Here is a 23987-nt window from a genome sequence, read left to right as displayed (position 1 = left end):
TTAATGCATATCAAATTAGACGTCTAAATTAGCCAGAAAGACAAAGTACACACCTTGCTAATTGCATTTCTGGCCACTTTTTCTTTCTCTCTAGCAGGAACAATTTGGCTGAGTTCCTAATGAAAAAAACAGAGGAATATTCTAAGTTCTTTGACATTATAAAACTTTTTAAAGGTAGGGATGTCAGAACTGTGGAGATATTTGCAACCATGGACGATTCTAAACTTGTGGGTGCAAGTGCAACCATAAAATTTTAATAATTTTTATGTTATACATATAAACTACAAGTAAATTAGTCCATTTGAGAATGATTACACCCAATTATTTTTATAATTGGAAGTTCTATGCACCCATTTTCATATATTTTACAAATACGTGTGTATATAATATGGCTTATCGACATTATGCACCCATTAGAAAATTTCTTTGGATTCGCCCCTGCCTGCAACACCAGTCCCCAATTGTTTAAGGCCTGCATATAATTGATAGTTCAAAATATAAGTCAGAAACCAAAAAGATGACAAAACAAAAGCTAAGAAAGGATATGATATAGTTGACTAAGGTTTGGTTTTTGAAATGTGAAGTTTGTAATTTAGGAGATGATCATTCCCTCGGAACTACTCCAGTTGAGTTGAACGAACAACATTTTCAAAGTTATTGGTCGCCTGAAATAAGAATTTTGAATTGGTATTATGAGTTGAGATCAAACCACCATAGTTTTAGTTTTAACAATTAACAGGATAAAGTTTTGCCAGTGCTCATATTGTATGCAACATTACTAACATATTCCCAAAGTTGTTCAGCTTCCTTTGTGAGACCACGCATCTTTGCCATGTCATATATAGCAATAGCCCAGTTGTAGTAAGCATGTCACATAATCACACACGTCAAACATAAAAGCTGAAGCCATTTATATGAATTGGAAATCATGGTTTTCTTCTTTACAGTTGCGATAGCCATTTGGCAATGACATAAATCAGAAACAAAGATAGAAATCCTATGAATACATACGTCATACATCATTTGACATTATCTTACCGATCTCTGAACATGTATTGCATGAACGTTGTTCCATTAGGCAATAATCCATTAGGCACCCTCCTCACCACTCTTCTAAATAGTGCAGCATTAAACCCCTAAACTCTATCCCAACAGACACGCTAACATTGAACATTGCTTCTTGGTGAGAAATTTGTCTTTGTAAATTCGTTATTGCCCACTCATTTATGTCTTTATTCCATGCATTATCCACCCTCCAAACTCCCTCTGTCTCTATAAGAATGAGGACATGATTTATTATCTAAAACAAATCTTCGTTCAGGAAGAATATGTCTCATTCTCTTGTGGTAATCCATCGACCATGAAATTCTTTCAGTATTGTGTTAATATCTGCATTATTTGTAAAAGTTAATCATTGTAAATGCTAGTTATGTATATGAATGCTATTTGAAATTCAAATCTATATATCTAAATCATGATTTAGCATGTAGTTGTATTAACATCTGATCATCAATTTAAAACTAGTTGTAATCCATCGACCATGAGATGCATTTAATCATTGTAAATGCTAAATGTACGAGTCATGTATATGAATGATATTTGTAATTCAAATCTCTTATATCTAAATCATGATTTAGCATGTAGTTGTTGCATTAACATCTAATCCTCCGGCCGGATCGGATGTTAGAGTCAATTCCATAAAACTAGGCAAACATATTACTCTCTAGATATTGTCTTAAATACTAAATGTTGATTTACAATTTGAGTATATGAATGCTATATGTAATTCAAATTTTTATATCTAAATCATGATTTAGCATGTAGTATTACATCAACATCTGATCAATGATTATTTACGAGTCCAAGTATAAGAAGGCTAAATATCTAAGTCAAATTTTTATTTCTAAATCTTTAGAGAATTTAGTATTGCATTAACATCTAATCATCATTAAATCATTATTTACGAATCAAGTATATGAATGCTTTATGTAATTCAAAAATTTTAATCTAAATCTATAGAGAATCACAATATCAAACAAAAAAGTTTCAAATATACATATATATATATATATATATTTGTTTTCCAAATCACATCTAACAATCTAAGAGTATAGGCATTCAACTTTACGGTTCGGTTGGGTTATTCTAGTTTATGGTTCGATCAGGTTGGCGTGTTTTTGACCCATTAAGAGTCTTTTTCAGATCAGATTGGTTTGGAACTAGTCAAGTTTAAGTCGGTTTTCAAATTTGTTATGATTTGATTCGGATTTGATTCGGGTTTAAATCCAAAAGAACCAAAAAATATTCGAAGATTATATTTCCTTTTAAATATTTTTTTGGTGTATGAATTATATTTTAAAATATGTAATTAGTATTTTTGGTATTCTCTCATTCAGTTTTCGGTTCAATTCCAGTTTTATAAAATAAGAAATGGGATGGAACTCAACATTGTGTATCTTATAAAGTCTTCTCCAAGGTGCTGGTAAATCGGTTTTAACATCTGAGTAATATCATTTCCGAAAATCAGAATGCTTTTATACCTGGCCGAGTGATTTCTGATAATATAGCGATTGCTCGTGAGATCTTTCACAGTCTTATAGTCAAGAACAAGGCAAGCTACATCTTATATGGCTGTTAAAACTGACATTACAAAGGCTTATAACAAATAAGAATGAGAGTTTTTGGAGAAAACAATGTACTATATGGGATTTGATAGGCGTTGGATACAATGAACCATGAGTTGCATGTCTACTGTTAGCTTTTCAATTCTCATTAATGGATCACCAGAAGGTGATACTATACTAGGACGTGGCATTAGAAAGGGAGATCCATTGTCTCCCTATCTTTTCATACTATGTGCTGAAGTTCTCTCCTCCGGACATACAATCAATCTTAGTAAGTTTTCAATAATTTTTGGATCAGAAGTTCAATCGGTTGTGGAAACTCAAATGAGAAATGTATTGGAATCCACTATGAAGGTGGCAGTGGTAAATATTCGGGATTGCCTGAACAGTTTGGTGCTAAGAGGAGTGAGATGTTTGCGTTTATTATTGAGAAAGTAATGGCTGTTACACAAGGATGGAAGCAACGTCATCTCTCATTAGGAGGAAAAGAAACTCTTCTCAAAGCAGTAGCTTTACCTATGCCAATCTGTTCAATGAGTGATTTTAAATTGCCTAAGGAGGTTTATGACGAAATAAATGGAATTTTGGCTCAGTTTTGGTGGAGTTCTTGTGATAGGAAATGACTACATTGGTATGCTTGGAAGAAGGTATGTTTTTCTAAAAGAGAAGGAGGACTTGGATTTAAAGATTTAGAACTTTTTATCAAGTCTTGTTAGGAAAACAAGTTTGGAGATTTTAACAAAATCCTTCATGTCTAACGACAAGATTAATAAAGGCTCGGTACTTTCCAAATTGATGTATTCTTGAAGCAGTTCAAAAAAGAAATATTCCTACGCATGGAAATCAATTCTTTGTGGGAAAGAGTTGGTTAAAAGGTATTAGGATATGTCATTGGAGATGGTACTATGATTAATACTTGGTCGGACACTTGGATACGTGACCATCCGCCTAGACCTCCACGAGCTCTTGGTAATGTTGATGATACATCTCAGGTCAGCCAGTTGGTATTACAAGAGTGGAGTAACTGTGATGTAAAAAATAAGAGAAGTGATCATTGAAAACATGTCGAATGGATAATGAAACTAAAGGTTAGCCCTAATGCAAGACAAAATCTCTTGGGATTACAATGAAGATGGAATATACACCATCAAACCAGGATATTGGCTTGCAACACACATGGCAGACATATGGAGATCTAGAGTTGAAGCATAAAATATGGAAAACAAAAGGACCACCAAAAATAAAACATTTTGTCTGGAAGTTGGTTTTGAGATGTTTTACAACATGAACAAATTTAAAGAGGAGACATATTACACAAGATGCAATATGTAGAAGATGAAACAGAGGAGCATCTATTTTTTGAATGTCCCTATGCAAAAGAAATTTAGCGAGGATCTGGTATTTCCAATAACATTATCAACAGCTCGGAAACATCTTTTGAGGAGAAGATGGAAGCGTGTTTGAGTTGTTGTACGTCTTCAAGATTGACTCATCTGCACGATATGCCATTATGGATCCTTGGCGTATATGGAAGAGCCGGAATGTTATGATTTTCCAAAACATAACAAATACATTGGAAAACAATTATTCAGTACGTCCAAGCTGATGCAAAGGAATGGAAGGATATTGAATCTCCAATAACATCTACACCCTCGACTACAAGGTGTTCTAGAAGCATGACACATACATATTGAAAAAGGCCAAACTAAGGTAAAACTAGATGTAATGTAGATGGAAGTTTTGTTAACTCAAATGTTGAAGCGAGAGTGGGATGGATTCTAAGAGATGAACATGGTTATTATAAAGAATCAACATTGTTGGATAAAGGGGTTATCAGAAGATAATCATTGAAACTGATTGCAAAAAAAAAAGCCATTGATGAGCTCAAGCATGCACAACTACACTTTGGAGCTTATAACTAGATCAGAGAGATATGATGGTGGATGCAAAAGTTTGAGGAAATCTTGTTTTCTTGGATAGGAAGGAAAGCAAATCGAGTTGCAAATATATTGGCCAAGGCTACAATTCCAAATGATATACTGTTTGCGTGTTCATTATTTTGTGCATGCTATAATTGATCATCCTCTTCACGAGAATTATGTAAACTCACAATAAGCTCAATAAAAATCAGTTGTTAAAAAAAAAAAAATTTGTAAGTTTACGTTCGTTTCATTATCTGGAGAGTATATCTATTCCGTTCTCTCTCTTCTCTCTCTTTTCTCCCAAAGTTTCTGAAGGTGTTCTTCATGCTTTGCTCCGGCGTTGGTCTCTCCGACGTCGGAGGCTGTCTTTTCTCTTAGATCTAGTTTTATCATTGCTTCCTGATTCTAACAAGATCCATTTTCGATATGTTCTGGGATTCTGGGTGTTTCAACGCCGGTAAGTGTCAGGTTCTGCTCCGTGGAGAACTAGCTTCACTGGTGGGTTGAGCTTTCTGGTGTTCCGACGAGTTGGTGTGAGCTTGGAAGAGCAAGGGAGTCGGCTTTTGGGTAGTCTCACCGACAGATCTGGTTTTCTCCTTCAGACTTTTGCGGTGCTCTCCATGTTTAGGTGATGCGCGAGGTTCATGACGGACTCGTCCAGTGTTCTTGTCATCGTTTCTTATTCAAAGCTGGGTCTTTGTGGTGGAGTGGACGAGCGGGAATTGGGGGTCTTGTCCTTGCAGCGGTTGTTTCTGTCCCGTCTTTTGCATCCCCAGCTATGGTAATTAGCGTTTTGATTGGGCTCTTGTACTGTTAGGTGTGTGAGTCTTAATCGTTATAGGCCATGGGTGTAAGCGTCTTGTTGGTTGTGACTTAGCAGTATTTGTTCTTGGGGTTATGTGTCATTTGGTTGCTTGTCGTTTGGTTTCTTTCCCGTGAGTGTTGGAGAGGTTCTTGGCAAGGCTTCATCTTCTTGGTAGTTGGGCGAGCTTCTTTCTTTGATTGTAGAGCGTTTATGTATCCAAGGCGTGTGGACCGAGCAGCGGTTCCCCTTGTTGAGGTTTGAAGTCCCCGGGTTTTGGTCTTATCGTTTGGCGGGCGAGGCAGCAGCGATAAGTGTGGTTTGGGTGCAGAAGTGGAGGGTACCGGGTGACGGGCTATAGGCAGCAACGGTACTTCCCGACCATTGACATTTACTCTGTTTTAAAAACTGCTAAGTGACCTGATGTGGCTTTTGCGTGGATGTTAACGTGCTTTTGGTGCTAGTGTTGGTTTAGTTTTTATGGTTTGTGTTTGTTTTTAAGTCACCCGAGTGTGGGTTTTAGTCGTCCCAGTGTGGGTTCTAGCTGCCGCTTCTTATGGGCTTTTGGTTCTGGGGCTATTTCGTTTTGCCGCCAGCTTGTGTATGAATACCGGTAATTCGATTATGAATGAATTTCAATTTGGGAAAAAAAAAAAGTTTACGTTCGTTTTGATTTACTGTTGGTCTTGATTCAGTTTTCGGATAATATACACTCGCCTATCTAAGAGGTTGGTTTTAGGGAACATCTCAAATTCTCAATCGAGAGGTTGACATTGATACGTTTTAGGCATCGAATCGTTAAACAGGGAAATCAGAGAAATTAGATGATGAACTGATGTTGATTACTGGAATTGATAAAAAGATAACAAGTTTAGAGAGGTTTTCTCATGAGTCTCCCAACTTTGATCAACGACTTCATAATCACTCCTTACGATCCTCATTCCTCACACACACTCGAGCCATCAAGCATGTGCACAACCTCCACGTCACGTACACACTCTATGTGTGATCCAACATAGCATGTGCTCTTGCCTCTGACTCAGCAAACATCCGTTATTCATTATTCTTTCAAGCCTTGTGTCTTCTAGAAAGAGCCTTTGTATCAGACATCTCTAATTCTACCCATCCATTTTAATTTTAGCTCTCTTTATTTAAGTAACAAAATATTCCAGGACCTGGTTGAAGATTTTTTTGTTTCACATTTTAAGTAACAATAACAGATGAACACTAACAAAAGAAAGTGCAACAGTGGCAAAGAGTGCCTCTTTCAGATCTTGTCGTGAAGATTGACGACCAAGTCATGAGCATCGTCAAGAAGTTTCCAAACATCAAGACGACCAGCCATGCTATTACATTCCTTCATGATCTCATCCATCCCACTGTACTTCTCTATGATCGTCTTTCTCCTCTGCAACACGCTTGCCGCTATCGCATATAGCAACAGATCTTCTGTCGGTGGTGCCCGTAACCTTATTCTCCCCCATGTCGCCTTTGCAATCCCGGTTCTTATGGCTGCTTGATCCGCCCACATTACTTCCCACAGGCAAAGCGTCTGCTCAAATGTTAGTTCTCGTCTGAACATCACCACCACCATACGGTATACAAAGAAGCAGTCTTCCGCTTCTAGGTTCTCCAAGTGCCTGTACAAGCGGATGTCTTTGAACTTTATGATTTTCGATACCATTGAGAGTTGCCTCCTGATTCCAACCTCGTCTAGCCTGAAATTATGTCTTGCTTTACTCATGAACCCGACAAAGCACCAGAACGCAAACGCGTCGTCTTCGATTACTGCGAGTATAGGAGATAGTAAGTCGCTCATTCCTTGACAGTAACCTATTTCAGGGTCGTAGACCGCGTAGGCTTCAAGGATGGCGACCAGGCGAGCTGCATGTAAGATCCTGCAGGGCTCCAAGTCCTCGTAGTCAGTAAGACCAACCTGTGTGGCTATTCCCCGGGCTTTTGTGTCAGACACAGCAGCTTGAGATGGTGAGTAGGGCACCCATTCATTATTGGCTCTCACTGCATCCAGGCGGATTATTCTCTGCCAAATTGTGGTGAATTCCTCTTCTGCCTGAGATTTTGGCTTTGATGATGGAGACGGAGTGTCTTTTTCTTGGTTGACTTTACCGTGTCTTTCGGCTTCTTCTTCTTTGGCTAGACGAGGCAAAGTCTCAGTTTCTTCAGAGTTGGGTGCCTCTGAGTTAACGGCTGTATCATGTCTTTCTCTTTCTTCGTTCGCTAGAAGAGGTGAAGTCTCGGTTTCTTCAGAGTTTGTTGAGTCTGAGTCATTAGCATCATCTTCGGAGGTGACGCCACTCTTTTCACAGTCCCCATCCTGACGGATCGATTCGGAATTCAACTTCTCTGATTCTTCTACTTGGATGGATCTCGTGGAAATACTGACTTGTTCAATATCATGGGAATCAAGAACCTGGCTGTCTTCGGTGTTGCTGCTCTGAGATGTCTGCTTTGAGTCACTGCCATTTTCATTGCGCCTATGAATCTCGCGACACTGTCTCCGCAGGTTTTCATATTCCTTCCTGCAAGATTTACGTATGTCTAAGCGACAGGAGTTCTCAAACGACTACTTATTGGTAAATTCATGGAAACATTGAAAAAGTCAATAACCAGCTTGCCACCTAACAGGAAACAGAGAAAAATGGGAAACTTAAATATTGGCAGAAGCTGAGAAGCCATGAAACTCAATTTGTACAAGTGAACGTACTGTTTCTGCTGTCGGATAGAATCTCTTTCTTCTTCGGTGCTGTTTAAGTCATACCTGTGAGACGTTAAGTAGAATAAGGTTATAGTATGTCGGGATGATAAAGAGTACTAACTTACACAGGGTTCATTATCAAAGTATCTTAACGTATAGTGAGGACCGGGCTAGAATTAGTCTTATAAATCCTCAGGAAGAAAACATAAAAGGCGACTCTGAGACTCTCCCATTTGAAACTCCTAGTTAATGAGTGGTTTACAGTTTATTCTAAGTTTCTAACTTATAACATTAACTACTAACCCCATCGAAAAATCTACACTTCAACATTTAGAACATACATACGAACCTAAGGCTGAACAAACAAAAAACTCCATGGTAGCCGCAGAGTATATAAGTGATCCAAATCATACTTCAGCATTAAGAACATAAAGAAGGGAAAAGGAAAAAAGATGCAGATTCTTACACTCCAAGGAGGAATAGCCAAACTTCTGGTCTGATGCTCGGATCCACACCCTGAAACAACGACATGAATTAATATACAAAGTCACAATAGGACAATTTGGGTTAAAGTCTGAGTATCAGAAGTTTATCAAATGGAGCAATTAGCAACATACCCCACTGCGAACTTTCTTCAGAAATTGGACACCTCCATCACCGAGTCGGCCTTCCTCTGTGAAAAAGGCGTTCCACTGTGTAGGCTGAAGAGCATGCTTTCTTCTCCTCAGTGACCAAGGCGATCCAATGCTTCCTCTGAAGAAATGGATTAGCAGAAAATAAGCAACTTCATTTAAGGAACAAAATTACACAAAACAAAATGTGGCGATCAATAGCTTGCTTCGAATCGTAAATGTTATGTTCATTTATGCCAATGACAGAAGACCTAAGACATTGGTTACATTATTCAGTTATTATCTTTCAAAGAATCTAGACTTCGGATCAATGGGCATCAAAGGACTACTATTATTACTAAGCTAAGCATGATAAAGTAGTGAACAAGCTTTTACTTGAGATCTTTAGTTTTTCATTTCGCATTCATATATACACCTACCTACGGGAGTAGACGACGGTGACAGCCACGGCCACGACGGTGACCGCCACGGCTAAACCAACATTGGAAGGAGCAACAGCTGTCGACCAGAATTCGCCTGCGTATCCGTTCCTGGCGGCGCCACCGCTGCTGCCATCGGCAAAGACGACCCATCTCCCGCCGAGGAACAGCGTCAAGAAGACCACGGCGACGAAAGTTACCGTCGATGCGACGGAGCGAGTGGCCGCCGCCACTTTGTCGGTCGTCGTCAATCGTAGTGGTCCAAACATCACCCCCACCCCCCAAGCTAGGGATTAGCTTCCTCCAAGATTACTGATTCTCAGAGTTCATAGCAATTTTGCTATTCTCTCAGCACCCAAATTCAATGAAAACTGATTTAAGAAAAAGTCGTAGGTGTTTTGGTTAATGATTGGGCCTATTTCTTCAATGGGCCTTCATAAAGTTTTGTTAAACACAAACGTCGTCTAGTATTTAAAACTCGTTTTTCTTTTCCGTAAAATAATTTTAGTTTTAAAATTAATAATTTATATGTGTATAAATTTTATTTATTTTTTAAATGACTTTAGTTTTTATAATTTATTTTCGTCGTTTTTATTTGCTCTTTTCTTTTTTCTTGCAAATTAATAATATTGTCAAGAAAATTTGTAAAATTATATCATTTACCAATGTTTTCTTTAATCTGTTACTGTGTATATATCAATTTTATTTTGAAGATAAGATTATATGAATCTCTTACTTTTTCATTGTTTGATATCTTTGTTAATATCAGTGTATTTGTTTTCACTATTTATTTTAAATATACTATTTATTTTTGTCATATTCACTATCTACACTTTCTATCATATTCAAATTTACTTAGTGGAAACGGCATGTCAGTCCAACGAAGTATATATTTTCTAATAATTATCGATCAATTATATTTAATCAATTCAAATATTCATAATTGTTGTTCTTTAAAAGTATACAAAACTATTTTAAAATATAGATAATATATTTTTACGGAACAATTTTTTTATATAAAAAAATTTATTTTCGGGGAAAAATGTATATTTTCTATTTTCAGTGAAGAAATAGAGGTGTATACAACAGAGTTACTTTTAAATATTATTAATGAGAAAAATATAAAGATAAATTAGAAATCTTTAAGTAGAAAGAAAGACACAAAATCAAAAAGAAGTTAAGGTGAAGTTATAAGGATTTGATGGGAGAGAAGTCGTTTGGTGCTCCTCCGGCCCTTCATGCGGAGATGGAAGGCCTTCTTTGGGCAGTGACATGTCTATGTGGGATGCAGATTTCGATTACCCAAATTGAGACCAACTGCCCTGACTTAGTGCATATGTGGACTCGCTGGCCTTTTCCACGTAGCTTACTTTCCATCTTGTTGAAATTACCCGAACCGATTACATAACAATAACCAGTGACAAACTTAAAACAGTGAGGCGAGTTGAGTTTATTGAAATGCTAACAAATCCAAAAAAAAAGAAATATTAAAAAAAAACTGGAAGCAAGAGGCCAACACACTTTTCCAGGGAGACAAGTAACTTGAGCAAATCTTGTCTCAAAATGTCAAAAACTCATCTGACTTTTACTGCCTCCACTTCATATACTAACCACGCATTTTTAGGTACAGATTCCATCAGTCCCTCTTCAGAATACCTGTGTTTCATCACATTAAGAGAAAGAACTTGGTTAGTTACAGTAATATTAAATTTCACGATGAATAATCTAGACATGCTCAGCTCAACTAAGATAATCTGGAAATATACCCGAGGGATGGTGGAATTATAAGTCTTCTCTTATCACCAACTCGCATCCCTGAGAATTAGAGTATGCATCCATATTCGTTAAAACAAAGAATTAGAGTTGCATCCACTCATATTCAGTTGAAATAACCCACTATGCATACCTTCAATACCAGGCACTTGTAACCTGGCTCTGATACCATGAAGATTTGATATCAAATTGACTTGTCCATTAACCTTTGCCATACAAACGTATATATCCAAAAAACCCTTAGGTCGGTTAAACCTAAGTTACGATCAATATTTCCTTTATACATTAGGAAATATAACATAACAATATATATGGCCAATAACCTTTTATGAGTTTTTCTCCACCTGCAATCAACTTATAATTATAGAGAATGGTAAATAAGAAAACAAATCTTTTTTTTTCTTACAATGGGAGAAACAACAATAACAATGAGTATTCCGCAATATCTAAAATGTCTTTCCCTAAACGAAATCTTAATGGAGCTTCTCCCAGGATTGAGTTAAACAATTTCCCACTGCCTTTTAACTTCCCAGTATAGTATATGCTCACCTGAAACCCGTCAGTCCTTTAATAGAAACCGCAGTTGAGACAACATCAAATTTCCACGTGAGGTATAGAAGTAGATAAGATGCAACACAAAATAGTTACCTTTCTGCCTTGTACAGCTAGTTTTCCATCTAATTTCCCATTTTCAATTTCTTCAATGATCACTGGTTCTACTAGTTTCTTATTACCATAATCTTTCTCCATGTTCTTATTCGGTATAGAAATAAAATTTTAGAGGACAAATTTATGAACCTAAACACAAATAAGTTGAAGAAGGTTGATTGGATATTATTTTGGTTTGGTTCGGTTTATATACTGTCGGTTTTTGTTATTCAATTTTATACCAAACAAAATTATACTATATTTATCTTTTATAACATTTTGCCAATTTAATTTTGTATGATTAAGAATCAATTTTATAAAACACTACTATAATTTTTAAATAAAATGTTTTTTCTATTATATTTAACTATTAAAAATAATTTTTAAATAAATTATAGTTATTATAGATTCATAAGATGAAAAGAAAAAGACTAATAATATACTAAATTTAAGACAAATATATGTCAAAAAGGCCTTTACTTAAGAATAACCAATTATTTATATTAACGTCTTAAATATCAAGATCATATAAATAAAATAAACTACATGTATATAATTATATTATGTAATTTGCATAAAACAATACTACTATATTTTAATTAATCAGTTTATTCGTTTTATATGGATTCGGTTCATATGGTTTGATCGGTTTATATACTGAACTATATCTATATACCACAGTTTATAGAAATAACATCTATTTGGTTTATACGGTGTTACCAAATAAACTAAATTTTCTATTTCGATTTGATTCTGTTTTAGTTGATCCGGTTTTTACTGAATTGAACACCCTTAATTCAAATTACTAAATCGTAGATAGTTTGCAAATGTGTTTCTTGTACTAAATATACATAATATAATCAAAAAGTATTTTGTATTTTATAATTAAACATAAAAATAATTTGCAAAAATAGATCTCATTTTTCAAAGTCCTAAATCAAACGAGGTTTTTGGCTGATTTGATAGTTGGAAAGATGATGGTATTGTTAGTGATAATTATCGTTTAAATAGGATTAGCGTATTGGTTAACATCGTCTATAATTTCCATTAACTAATACGATTTGAATTTACTATAATTTTCCTTAACTTCTGGAAAAATATTTTCAATTCTTGCCTTAGTGACAAAGTTTTTGCATCTTAAATATAAATTTTCCATATTTTTCCTTCTCTTCTACCTCAAGACAATTATATTGGATATTTATGCATAAGAGTATTAAGTTAATAGTATTAAAATCTATATGTAATAAGGAAATATCATTTATGCGTAATTGTCGATATTTGAAGTAGAAGATCCACACTCTTAGTAGGCTGCTTTCTTAAACAATGATTAAAAGTATTTTAATAAGGAAATTCTCATTTATATGTAACTGTCAATATGCCAAGCAAATATAGTCTCGAGTTTGGTTTATTAATACTTCTTATCATATACTTTTATGTTTGCGTTAATATAAGTTTCTCTAGCGAACTGATTTTGGACTTACACATTATTAAATCGTTTGTTATGCTGTCACGTAAGGTAAACTGACATTCTAATTAAGTGACACCTAAGCAAGATTTTTTTTAATTAATATAAACTTAAGGTTACAACTTTTAAAATGTTTCTCAATTAATATATATGAGATTTATGAAAAATATAGTTATAGTTAGCAATGAATATTTATAAATGAAAAGGATAAGTTATATTACAAAAGGTAGCTAAATTATATTCCCTAAAATTAATTTGAGAAAGTTGGTTGATTAAGTAGTAAAAGCTATTTTTAAAAAAAATCTTAAAAGGATAATATATAAAAATTATAGGTATATAAAAATCAAAGAAATAAGAAAAGGACACATTCATAGATCATTAAAAAAAAAAGAAATATATGAAAGATATATCTTTAAATATTTATTTGGACTATGCAGAGGTATAATAATAGAAATAACCAACTAAACAAATTAACATCCACTATAACTTATGCAGTTCTGAAGATAATTCATATTTAAATATATATTTTTCTATTATTAGTAATTATATTATTTATTTAGTGTTGATAATGATTGAATAACACACAAGATCACTTTTCGAAAAGTTATTTGAGAAATAAAATTTATTGTGTTTTAGGCTAAGATACATAAATAACAAATCATTTTTCATATTTATATATATATTTCTTCAAGATCTTTGATAATAGTTTGAAAAATGGATATCTCTTTATTTCTACGACTTATTTGTTTCTAATTATTATTTGCCAATACCTACAACTTCTATAGAGATTTCAAGGTTACCGTAGTTAACAAAAACAGTTGAATGGTTAAGAACCAAAAAATGCAATGGATAACCAAGAGTTAAAATGGTTAACATTAAAAGTTGCAAAGGTTCATCGTTAAAGTCTACCATTAGCAACAGTTGAAAGGATTAGCACTAAAAACTGTCATGGTTCATCACTAAAGTTTACTATTACAAATAGATGCAATGTTTATCGTCATTGTAATGGTTCATCACCAAATAATATCATCACCAAGAGTTACAATGATTTATAAAGTATATAATAATAAAAATAATCAAATTACTCAATAAATCACATTATCTAAATATTTTTAGACAAATTTAAAATTCTTTAAATGTATATAAAATAGTTATGAAAATGAATGAAAAGAAAAGTTTTTATAAAATTATGCAAATTTTAGATTAAAAAGACACATCCTTAAACATGTTGACAATCTTTTAAAAATATATGTAATTTTAAAAATGAAAAATCAAATACTTAGACGAAAGATAATTCCTTAAAAATCTATTCAATTTTTAGGATAAAGAGACACATCCTTAGAATTTTTACAACTACTTAAAAATCAATTCAATTTTAATATGAAAAGACACCATTATGAAATGATACATCCTTCGAGATTTGACAACCTATTAAAAACCAATGCAATGTTTAGGATGAAAAACACATACTTTCACATTTTATTTTTTATTTCTATTACTAAACCAAAATAAATTACAAGGTGGAATCACATAAATTTGTCCTTCAAAATGTAAATATTTAGAAAAGAAAATATTTATAATTAGGAGTGATTCTTTATAAATGAAAGATGAAAAGTTATATTCGAAAACGTAAATTTTTGTTGTTTTGGTAGCATAAATTTTATTTTCATTAGAATTAATTTTTAAAAATTTGGTTGGCTAGGTAACTTAAGCTATTTTAAGATTTTTTTGAAAAAGTATAGCATATAGAAATGAAAAATAAGAAAAGAACATTCATAGATAGTTATTCAAAACATTTAAATGAAAAGATATATCCTTGGATATTTATCTGGATTATTTATAGGTATCATAAATAGATATAAACAACTAAAAATAGCATTCATCAAAATATATAGATATTATTTTAGTAATTTTATTATTAAGATTTATGTTATTTATTTTGGGTTGATAACTCGAAAGGTGTGAATAATGAAATTGGATACTGACTGAATCTCGTACGAGATGCTTTAATGAAAAAATGAATTTATTTCATGCTTTAGGCTACACAAAATCTGTTTGTATGATAAGACAATCGAAATCTCATTCTATTTTTAGCTAAGATTCATGAATAATATAAAAAATTTGTGTGTGTTAATATGTTTTTTCAAGATCCTTAATAACCAATTTGAAAAACTGGATATCTCTTTTTATCTATACGCTTATTTATTTTAGTTAAGATTTGCCAATACCCACAACTTCTTATATAGAAAGTAAAAGGTGTTGTCCAGAAAAAAAGAAACAGTTTAAGGTTTTAATGGTTAACAAACAATCATTACAATGATTTGCTAACAGTTATAATTGTTTAGAAATTGTAATTGTTCATCGTCAAAGTCTACCATTATCAAAAATTGCAATAGTTTGTCATAATTTAACAGTTCATCGTCAAAAGTATAGTATTATAAAAAAAACTAAATTATCAGAAAAATAAATTACACAAATATTTTAGACAATTTTAATATTATTTAAATGCATATAAAATTTTTATGATAAAAGAAATATTAAAAATTTATACAAAATTTATATTAAAAGATATATTAGAAGACATTTTGAGAATCTTTTAAAATTTCATTTTGTTTTTAAAATGAAAAGGTGTCTTTAGACAAAAACATAACATTTTAAAAACCTATAAATGTTTATTATAAAAGACATATTCTTATATTTTTTTACACATTCTCTCTCTTCTTCTCTAATGACTACAACAAAAATGTAATGTTTCTCCAACCTCTTTCTAATCTATTTGAACTTGAAAACACCAAGGTTTATATCAATTTCGCATATTTTGTGTATGTCTTTCTCGCTATTTTTTTCTTGTTTTTGCAGGTTTTCATTTCAAGTTCTCATCTTCTACTTCCTTAAATGTAGATCTATAAATTTTGAATATGTATTTTTTTGGTTTTTATTTGTTAGATTTTAAAAAGTTGTAGACACAACCTAATCTGATTATTTTATTTATTATTTAATCATTAGAAATTTTTTTTGAAGGTTTTATCTATTTTGAGGCAATTTTAACGTTTTTAAATATGCATGTTTTCAGATCTGGGTTAGACTTTGAACTTTATCTTGTAGAGAAATCTTTTTGAGAAGTCTTATGAGGTGAATAGTAAATTTAGGGTTTAGAAGACTTATTCTAGTGCATTTTATGTGAGAATACTTCTCATGAAATCTTACGAACTGAATATTTAACCTAATTAAATTTTTTGTCTCTTTATATAAATAAAATTTACACATTCTCTCTCTTCCTCTCAATGGCTCCCACAAAAATATAATTTTTCTCACTCTAAAACTCTTCCACCTCTCTCTAACTTCTTTGAAATTCAAAACATCAAACTTTATATCAGTTTCTCAACTTTTTGTCTCATGTCTTTATCACTAATTTATCTTGTTTTTGCAGGTTTTTCATTTCATGATTTTCATCTTCCACCGCTTTAAAGGTAGATCTATTAATTTTGGATATGTATTTTTGTGTGTTTATATGTTTGATTTGAAAAATATATAGACTCAACTTAAATTGATTGTTTTATTTATTATTTAAGCATTAAAAAATATTTTTGAAGTTTTTCTTTGGTTGGAACCATTTTAAACATTTTCCAATATGCATGTTTTTTTAGATCTGAAGACTATATATTATGACTTCATTGAAGACTTCTCGAAAGACTTTATGGAAGAATTCACGAGCATACTTCTCAAGTAGACTTCTCAGAAAAATTCTCAAAAGACTTCACGCGAATTAACCGGAAACTTAAATTTTAAATGAAATTTGGCTGCGAAATAGAAGATTTAGTCTTCCATTAGAAGACTTATAGGGAAGTCGTCTAATTCGTAGTAAAATTTCGTCTAATTCGTAGTTAAATTTCTCTGAAAATTTTAGTTTTCTCTTATTGTTAGGAGACTCTTGTTTTGATAGTTTATATAATATTGTAAATAATATATCCACTTTGTCTCGAATCTATTAATAAATTCTTGGTTTAATTTTTAATTCATCCATTCAAGTTTTTGAAATTATCAATATTTTCGTCATTGTAAATCTTTTGTTAAGATTATGGTTATGAAAATTAAAGGAGAGACTTATAATAATATAACAATTGACACAAGTTCAACATAACAATAAGTTCATAACACAATAATATAAAATCCGAAACATAACAAACATAACAATAAGTTCATTACACTAGATATAGATATATAAGACTCTAAAGTTACTTAAATCTTATGAAAGTTGAAAAATATATGTTATGATCTAAGAAGACACATTAAACCACATGACTTGATATTTTTGAAGTTATTTAACACTTTTGAAAGTTAAAAACATATCATGAGAAGTTGCTTAACATTCTTAAAAATACAAGTTTCACAAAACCTAACGGAGAAGACTTCTCCAGAAGTCTTCGCTCATCAGACTTTTTTAAGAATTCTTCTCTCATCAGCTAAAAATATAACATGTATGTTTGTAACTTCATAATTATCACCAATTAAGTTATGAATTTAATTTAAGAGCCCCAATATTAACTAATACACACGAATTAACAAGAAAATATTCAAAAATCAGTTTAATTTTAGAGAGTAAAAAAAGTTTAATAAACATTGACGTAGAAAACTTTTAAAGAAATATTTCATTTAGGTCATTTTTGCAATTACAAATTTACGAAGGAAAACTTTTTTAAGAAGTCTACTTAGTCCTATTTTGTAAATATTGACTTACTTTGTATTTTATAAATTCTTGAAAATACCATAGACGACTATTAATGTATGATGAAAATACCATCGAAGACTATTAATATAAGGTTAATACGATAAATGAAAGTTTCAAAAAAAATCATGTGTCAGTTTTGCATTTTACTTTTTTGAGTCATATTTGTAAAAAGACCAATAATGTAAGATGAAAGACATGCGTAACTGTAATGCATACATAAAGATTTTTTTTAACCGATTTTAATGTATAGTCTCTTGTATATTTTTTTTTATTTTTCTTAGTCATAACCTTTGTTTGTATGATAAAATAATTGTAGATGTATTAAATTATTTAGTTGATAAACTGTTTTGTAATGTGTAGGTTTGTATTAGTTAATATGATATACAATAAGGACATTTATGTGATTCAACTAAATTTTTAGGCGTTCTCCAACCCAACTCCAAAACACCATTTTAGTGTGAAGACACTTTTCTCTCTAATCTCATCTTCGTCAAATCCAACATAATCATGACTTAATAATTCACCTATCCGTCCTCTTTCTTTCCCTATTAATTTTCATTTTGTATTAGGTTATTTCTCAACTAACCCTTTTGACTTTCTCAGTATATACTTTTGACTTAAATTATAATCGTTATCGTGATAAAAATGATATACCATTTGTGTTACATTTCATTGTAACGTTTTTGTTAGTCAATTTAAATTATGCTTAATCATATAAATTTAAGAAAAAAATTATTTGACCTAATTTGATCAGAGATACGTTCAACCAGACATATAGGATCTTGACCATACATCGATAAAATATATGACTTTTCAAAAATATCTAATACCGTATACATGTGATAAGCATCATAACCCCAAAATGTTTTAAGTATACTTGAATCAAACAAACACACAAAAGGTCGTCAAATTGATTTTAATATGACTTTAATATGTTTGTTCTTTTCAACGTGATCTATCTTTACAAATTGCCTTTTCCTTCCTTTTACCACCTACATTTCCACAAATCTTTTCCTAATAATATATATCTGCCTCCTTCTTCCATCATTGATTTCTTGTCTCCTTCTCTTTCACCTTTATCTTGTTTATAAATTATAAGCTTATCATCTCTCTTGTAAAAGCTAGGGTTCTTCTTATGGTCTCCATGTTCATCTCTGAAGCTTTTTTCTTTTGAGGGGAATGTTGTCTGGCACGAGGCCCTTAACACAGATCTACGATCGGTTATATATATAAATATCTTCTTATTAACTATATATGTATTTATATATAATATATGAACGATTAATTTAGTGGTTGATGACGTCGGACCAGGCTTCATTCCCCTCAATTACATCGCTTCGATCCATCTTCTAGTCATTTCCCGGTTAGCTTCAGTTTCTTCTACTTTTTTTTGTTTATATCAGTCATTGAATTTCAGTCAACTTATGTTTCTATACGACCGGATTCATAAAGCATTATTTGGTTATTTTTGTTGGGAATCTTTGGAGTTACCAAATATCAAGGGATGAGTTAGTAATTACAAGTTGAGATTGTTAGTGGTATATCTCCCTTTTTTAACGTAGTATATCGAGAAGAAAGCAAGAGCAGATTCATACTTTGTGTATATTCTAAGTGATGAATGAGAAATAAATTCTCGTTTCTGAAGATTGGCAACCATAGGTTTGAGATCCATTGTTAAGGCTTATAGTTCGTTAGCTCTAGGTAACTACTTTGCATTATTTAGTTATAGCATTTTGGTTGTTCCACAAACATTAATGGTTATGGAAGAAATCAGAAAAAGAAAATAAGAGGAAGAAGAAGGTAGGCAAGTGGGCGGATAAGAGTTTTTTTTTGCTTTAGGTGATGCTTACAAAAAAATGACTTTTAATTAATAGTACAAATGAGTGAATGGAGAGAATGAATTTCATTCTCTTCTTGTTGCCTTTTTTCTTACGTTATATTTTGAAGCGTACGTATCATTCACAAGGTGAAAAACTGCAGAATCAATCATATATATTTCACTCACTCAATAAAGTTTCGAATGTTTACACCTTGATTTCCCCTGTCTTCTTTCCCTTAACCCTTTTCTTTTCTGTTTACACCTCGGTTTGTAGATTTAGTAAACTTGATTGTAACCTAGCTCTGCTGCTACCCAAATGTTAGGAAAAAAAAAAAAAAAAAAAAAAAAAAACCTATCTCTGCTGTTTTCCGATTACCCGTAATTTGTAACCTCCGTTATGCCCCTCGCGTTTGAAGATTATTAATAATATAATTATATTAAAAAAAATTTAAATGTTTGGTCAAATAAAAATATAACGGTTTGTAAATGAATAATTAGCACATCTACGTTATTATTCACATTCATTCTATATTGATAACGACATGCATTGAACCTTGAGCTCGTCTTAAAAATTTGGTTAAAATGTCACGTTTGGTTTATGCTCATTTAGTTTAGTCACCGCAGCATCAATTTAGTGCGGCTACCACAACAAGAATATATTGTTGTTTTAGTACTATTTCTTACTTTCTTTTCAGTAAACACTAACTGAATTCACCATTCGATATTTTGGTATCTCTATCTCACTTTTCTTACCGATCACTTCTTTCTGCGTTTATATGCCTAAGATGCGACGACGAATGTCATTCAACCATGCATGTGAGTGCATGAGGATAGGATGGAATCATATTCGATTTTCAAAAAGAACACTAGAGTGCCTAATATTTGATGCTTCCCAGCGGTCGAGTCACACATTTTACATTCACTCTAATTATTTGATACTTTCTAAGTCAATCAACAAAAAAATTATTTGATACTTTCTACAAAATTTCTAAAAATAAGAACAATAATAATTCAGTAACAATAGCACTTATATGTCGTCTGTGGGAAGAAAAATTACAAAGAAGAAACCATTATTTTTGTGAAACACTGCCGATTTTAGTTTTTAATACTTTTTCGTTTTATAAAGAGTATCTTTTAAATAGTTTAGTTACTTTAGCGTCGTTGCGTGAAACATATATATACAAAATAATTTAGTATCACAGACTAAATATATTTTCTTTCCATTTTAGTATATGAACAGAGAGTAACACATAGTTTTTAAATGGGTTTTGCAAATTAATCCGCGAACTCAAAAACCCACGGGTCAACCCTCCAAGTGCCAGTCAAACCGCAATATAACCCATGACCGTATATATGTGTATTTGACTATGTATAATTTTAAAAATTTTCAATACTACGTCGTTTTATCACTAATTTTTTAACGAATTTTTTTTGTAGAACACAGGGTTCGAACCTTGAACCTTAAACACTATGTGCATGCTATATAACCATCTCGGCCAACAGATATATTTGTTTAACTACGCAATTATATAGATTTCTAAATTCATTCCGAAATGACCTTGTTTCTTCTTCTTCCTTCGGACATGGGAGCTTGCGTAATAAATGTGGGGTGATCCATAAAAGCGCATCATATATTTCTTTTTTCTATCGCCATGGGAGCACATCATATCTTTCTTCTTTGCTCTGGCCACGATAACACTCGAAGAAGAATGCGGAGATGAGCCGGAAATGCGAATTCCATTCCGATTGTTGTTCAAAACATGTGAGATAATAGCTATAAGTAAAGAAAATCCAAAAAAATATGCTTGGGTAACAATCAAAGGATCACCCCACCTTCATTACGCAAGCTTCCATGTCCAAAGGAAGAAGAAGAAACAAGGTCATTTCGGAATGAATTTAGAAATCTATATAATTGCATTTGTTAAGTAAACAAATATATATGTTGGCCGAGATGGTTATATAGCATGCACATAGTGTTTAAGTTTCAAGGTTCGAACCATGTGTTTAACAAAAAAATTTCATTAAAAAATTAGTGCCAAAACGATGTAATATTGAAAAATGTTAAAATTATACACAGTCAAATACACATATATACAGCCGAAGGTTATATTGCGGTTTGACTGGCACTTTGAGGGTTTACCCGTGGGTTTTTGAGTTTGCAGATTAATTTGCAAAAAAAAAACCAGATTGAGGATTTTTTTTTGCAGAAAACTCTTTTTAAATAATCTATTAATATGATATACGTGGAAAACTTTCAAATGAATTTTTTTACGAAACATATGAAGTAATAATCATACATCCCAATCACTCCAAAAAAAACAGAGACTCTTATTGGAATGCACGTAAAATACAATATTTATAAACATTATATTACATATATAATATTATTAAGTATAATATTTTGTTTGTGATTTTTAGATTTTGATTAAACTTAACATGCCATATGAAGCAACCAGTAAAATGGTGATAAAACAACCAAAGATAATTGATGTGATGCAATATTAATTTGTTTTCATTGGTGACATCTTTTTAATGTTAATTTAGAATATTCAATTATGATTATTTTGAACATTATATTTTCAATATATATAAATGTGTAAATTTTAACCTATTAACTTGAAGTCGATTGTAACTGATTTAGTGATCGGGAAATAATTCATTTGTTGTTCGGATTGGGTTTAAATTAGCGTTTATTCTACTATCTGAAATGAAGACATTGTATGAAAGACTGCAACCGTAACATGGATTAAACAAAAAAAAATCTCTCGACAACGTGATAACGTAAAAAATTTAATTGATCAAGGTTGTTGCTTTTTTGGTGATTCGCTCGTCGTTTGGGAAGAATCCCTCTCCTTTATGTTAGCTTTCGGCTTCTTCCTCATTGGTTTATGATGTGTCACATATCAGTTTCTTGTGATAAGTTGTCTTGGGTTGCATATTGAATTTTTTTTCTGAAAAACTCCGGGGTGTGTATCCTTATGATTTCTTTGTCTCGTCCCTTCAGTAGTCTCTCATCATTACCAGCTCGATTGGTGGAGTGGATTCCTGCATGTATTGGCTAGCTGCTCATAGCGAGGGCTCTTTCTCTGTAGTCCAAAGGTTCTTCTGGTTCTGTGTGGTGCATGCGGTCTGTCTCTTCCGATATGTGGTTTGATGCTGGTACATTTTTCTATGGAAGTTGGTTTAGCATTTTCTTGCCTTCCCTTTGTATACCTATTTCATTTGATGTCTCTATGGTTGCTACTTTGAGGTGATTTTTGTGTTTTCAGTATAAGTTTTTTTGGTCTTTGGTCTTTGTATTCTTTGTCATGTTCATGATCCTCGCTAGGAGACCATGCATGGGACGGGAGAACAAGAACCAGTCATGAGACATTAAGGCAAACGTTCCATGGGGAGTAAAAAGGCTTAACTCCGGACAAAACTGAAAGTTACCCAAGGAAACGAAGGGAAATGAAAAGAAATGGAGCTGGACTGAGTTAAGGAAAGAGTGAGACTAGCTAGACCAGTTGAAAAGAGCTTAGATATGAGCTCATTCAAGTCGGATCAGCTGACAGTCTGAGCTCAGCTAGCTGGACCAGCTGCCAGGAATCTTAACTCAATTGGGAGGAGTGTTCGGCAGTTTGGCCAGTTGGTCAGATATGGGTGGTTACAGGACCAGTGATCGAGCATGGTTCATTCATGGGAGGATTCGGACTTGCGAGACAAGTCTTAGCACGTGTGGAAAGCATGCTAAGTGGTTGGGCAATTTATGTCCGAAGATATGTGAATGGGATATGTGTTCATTCGTTGGCCAAAGACCTTTTTGCTTAGAAATGGGGTTGGTTGGTTTCTGTATAAATACTAAGTCTTATGCATGATTTTGGGTATCGACTTCTTAGGAAAATCACCCAAAGCAATCAGAAAGCAAATGCAAATCAAAAGAGAGAACTTACTCTAAGAAAGGAAGAGTTGGTCGGGAGGTCAGGAAGTGATAGCATCCAACGATTTATTGTTACGGTAACGTTTTGGTGATGGCGCTTTGCTGCTTTGGAATCTACGTGGTTTCTTCTGAATTTGAAGCATTTCATGCCTTATTTTATTCTCTTGCGAAGAGGTGACCAATATGTTATTTATAGATGGCTCATTTTGGATTGCAAGTGTCTGCATGTAGGATTTGTTGGTTCTTCTTGGCGTTATCTGTTGGGGTCAAAATCGGTCACGACGGAATCAATGTCTGAAAGTCCGTAAAAATCGGCATGAACGTTTTTACGAAAATAAATCTTCGGAAAAGATTTATTCTTACGAAGACCCCTGCGGAAGAAACACGAGACATCGGAGAAAAGCCCGAAAAAGGTCGCACGGTCGCTACGTAGCGACAGAGCTTAGCGACCGAGCTTGGCTTAGCGACCGAGCGAGACGGATGCTCGGTCGCTACATAGCGACCGAACGTCCATCTCGC

At 32.8% G+C, this 23987-nt stretch overlaps 1 protein-coding gene and 1 long non-coding RNA gene across 2 annotated transcripts; one reads left to right on the top strand and one right to left on the bottom strand.

Moving 5' to 3' along the window:
• Positions 1-6477: 6477 nt before the first annotated feature.
• On the bottom strand, positions 6478-9484 carry LOC111211060 (rab GTPase-activating protein 22-like). The gene is made up of 5 exons (XM_022711922.2): positions 9116-9484; positions 8682-8817; positions 8531-8580; positions 8074-8127; positions 6478-7888 (listed from the first exon to the last, which is right to left on the bottom strand). Exons 1-5 carry the CDS (start codon positions 9382-9384, stop codon positions 6616-6618), a joined length of 1782 nt encoding a protein of 593 aa, XP_022567643.1. The 5' UTR covers positions 9385-9484; the 3' UTR covers positions 6478-6615.
• Positions 9485-13586: 4102 nt separating this feature from the next.
• Positions 13587-23415, top strand: LOC125588980. The gene is made up of 2 exons (XR_007325164.1): positions 13587-19093; positions 22554-23415. It is a non-coding gene; the product is annotated as an uncharacterized LOC125588980 (long non-coding RNA).
• Positions 23416-23987: the final 572 nt, after the last annotated feature.

The sequence above is a fragment of the Brassica napus genome, chromosome C6 (genome assembly GCF_020379485.1).
Source record: "Brassica napus cultivar Da-Ae chromosome C6, Da-Ae, whole genome shotgun sequence".
NCBI lineage: Eukaryota > Viridiplantae > Streptophyta > Magnoliopsida > Brassicales > Brassicaceae > Brassica > Brassica napus.
This window is presented reverse-complemented; position numbering and strand designations above follow the sequence as displayed.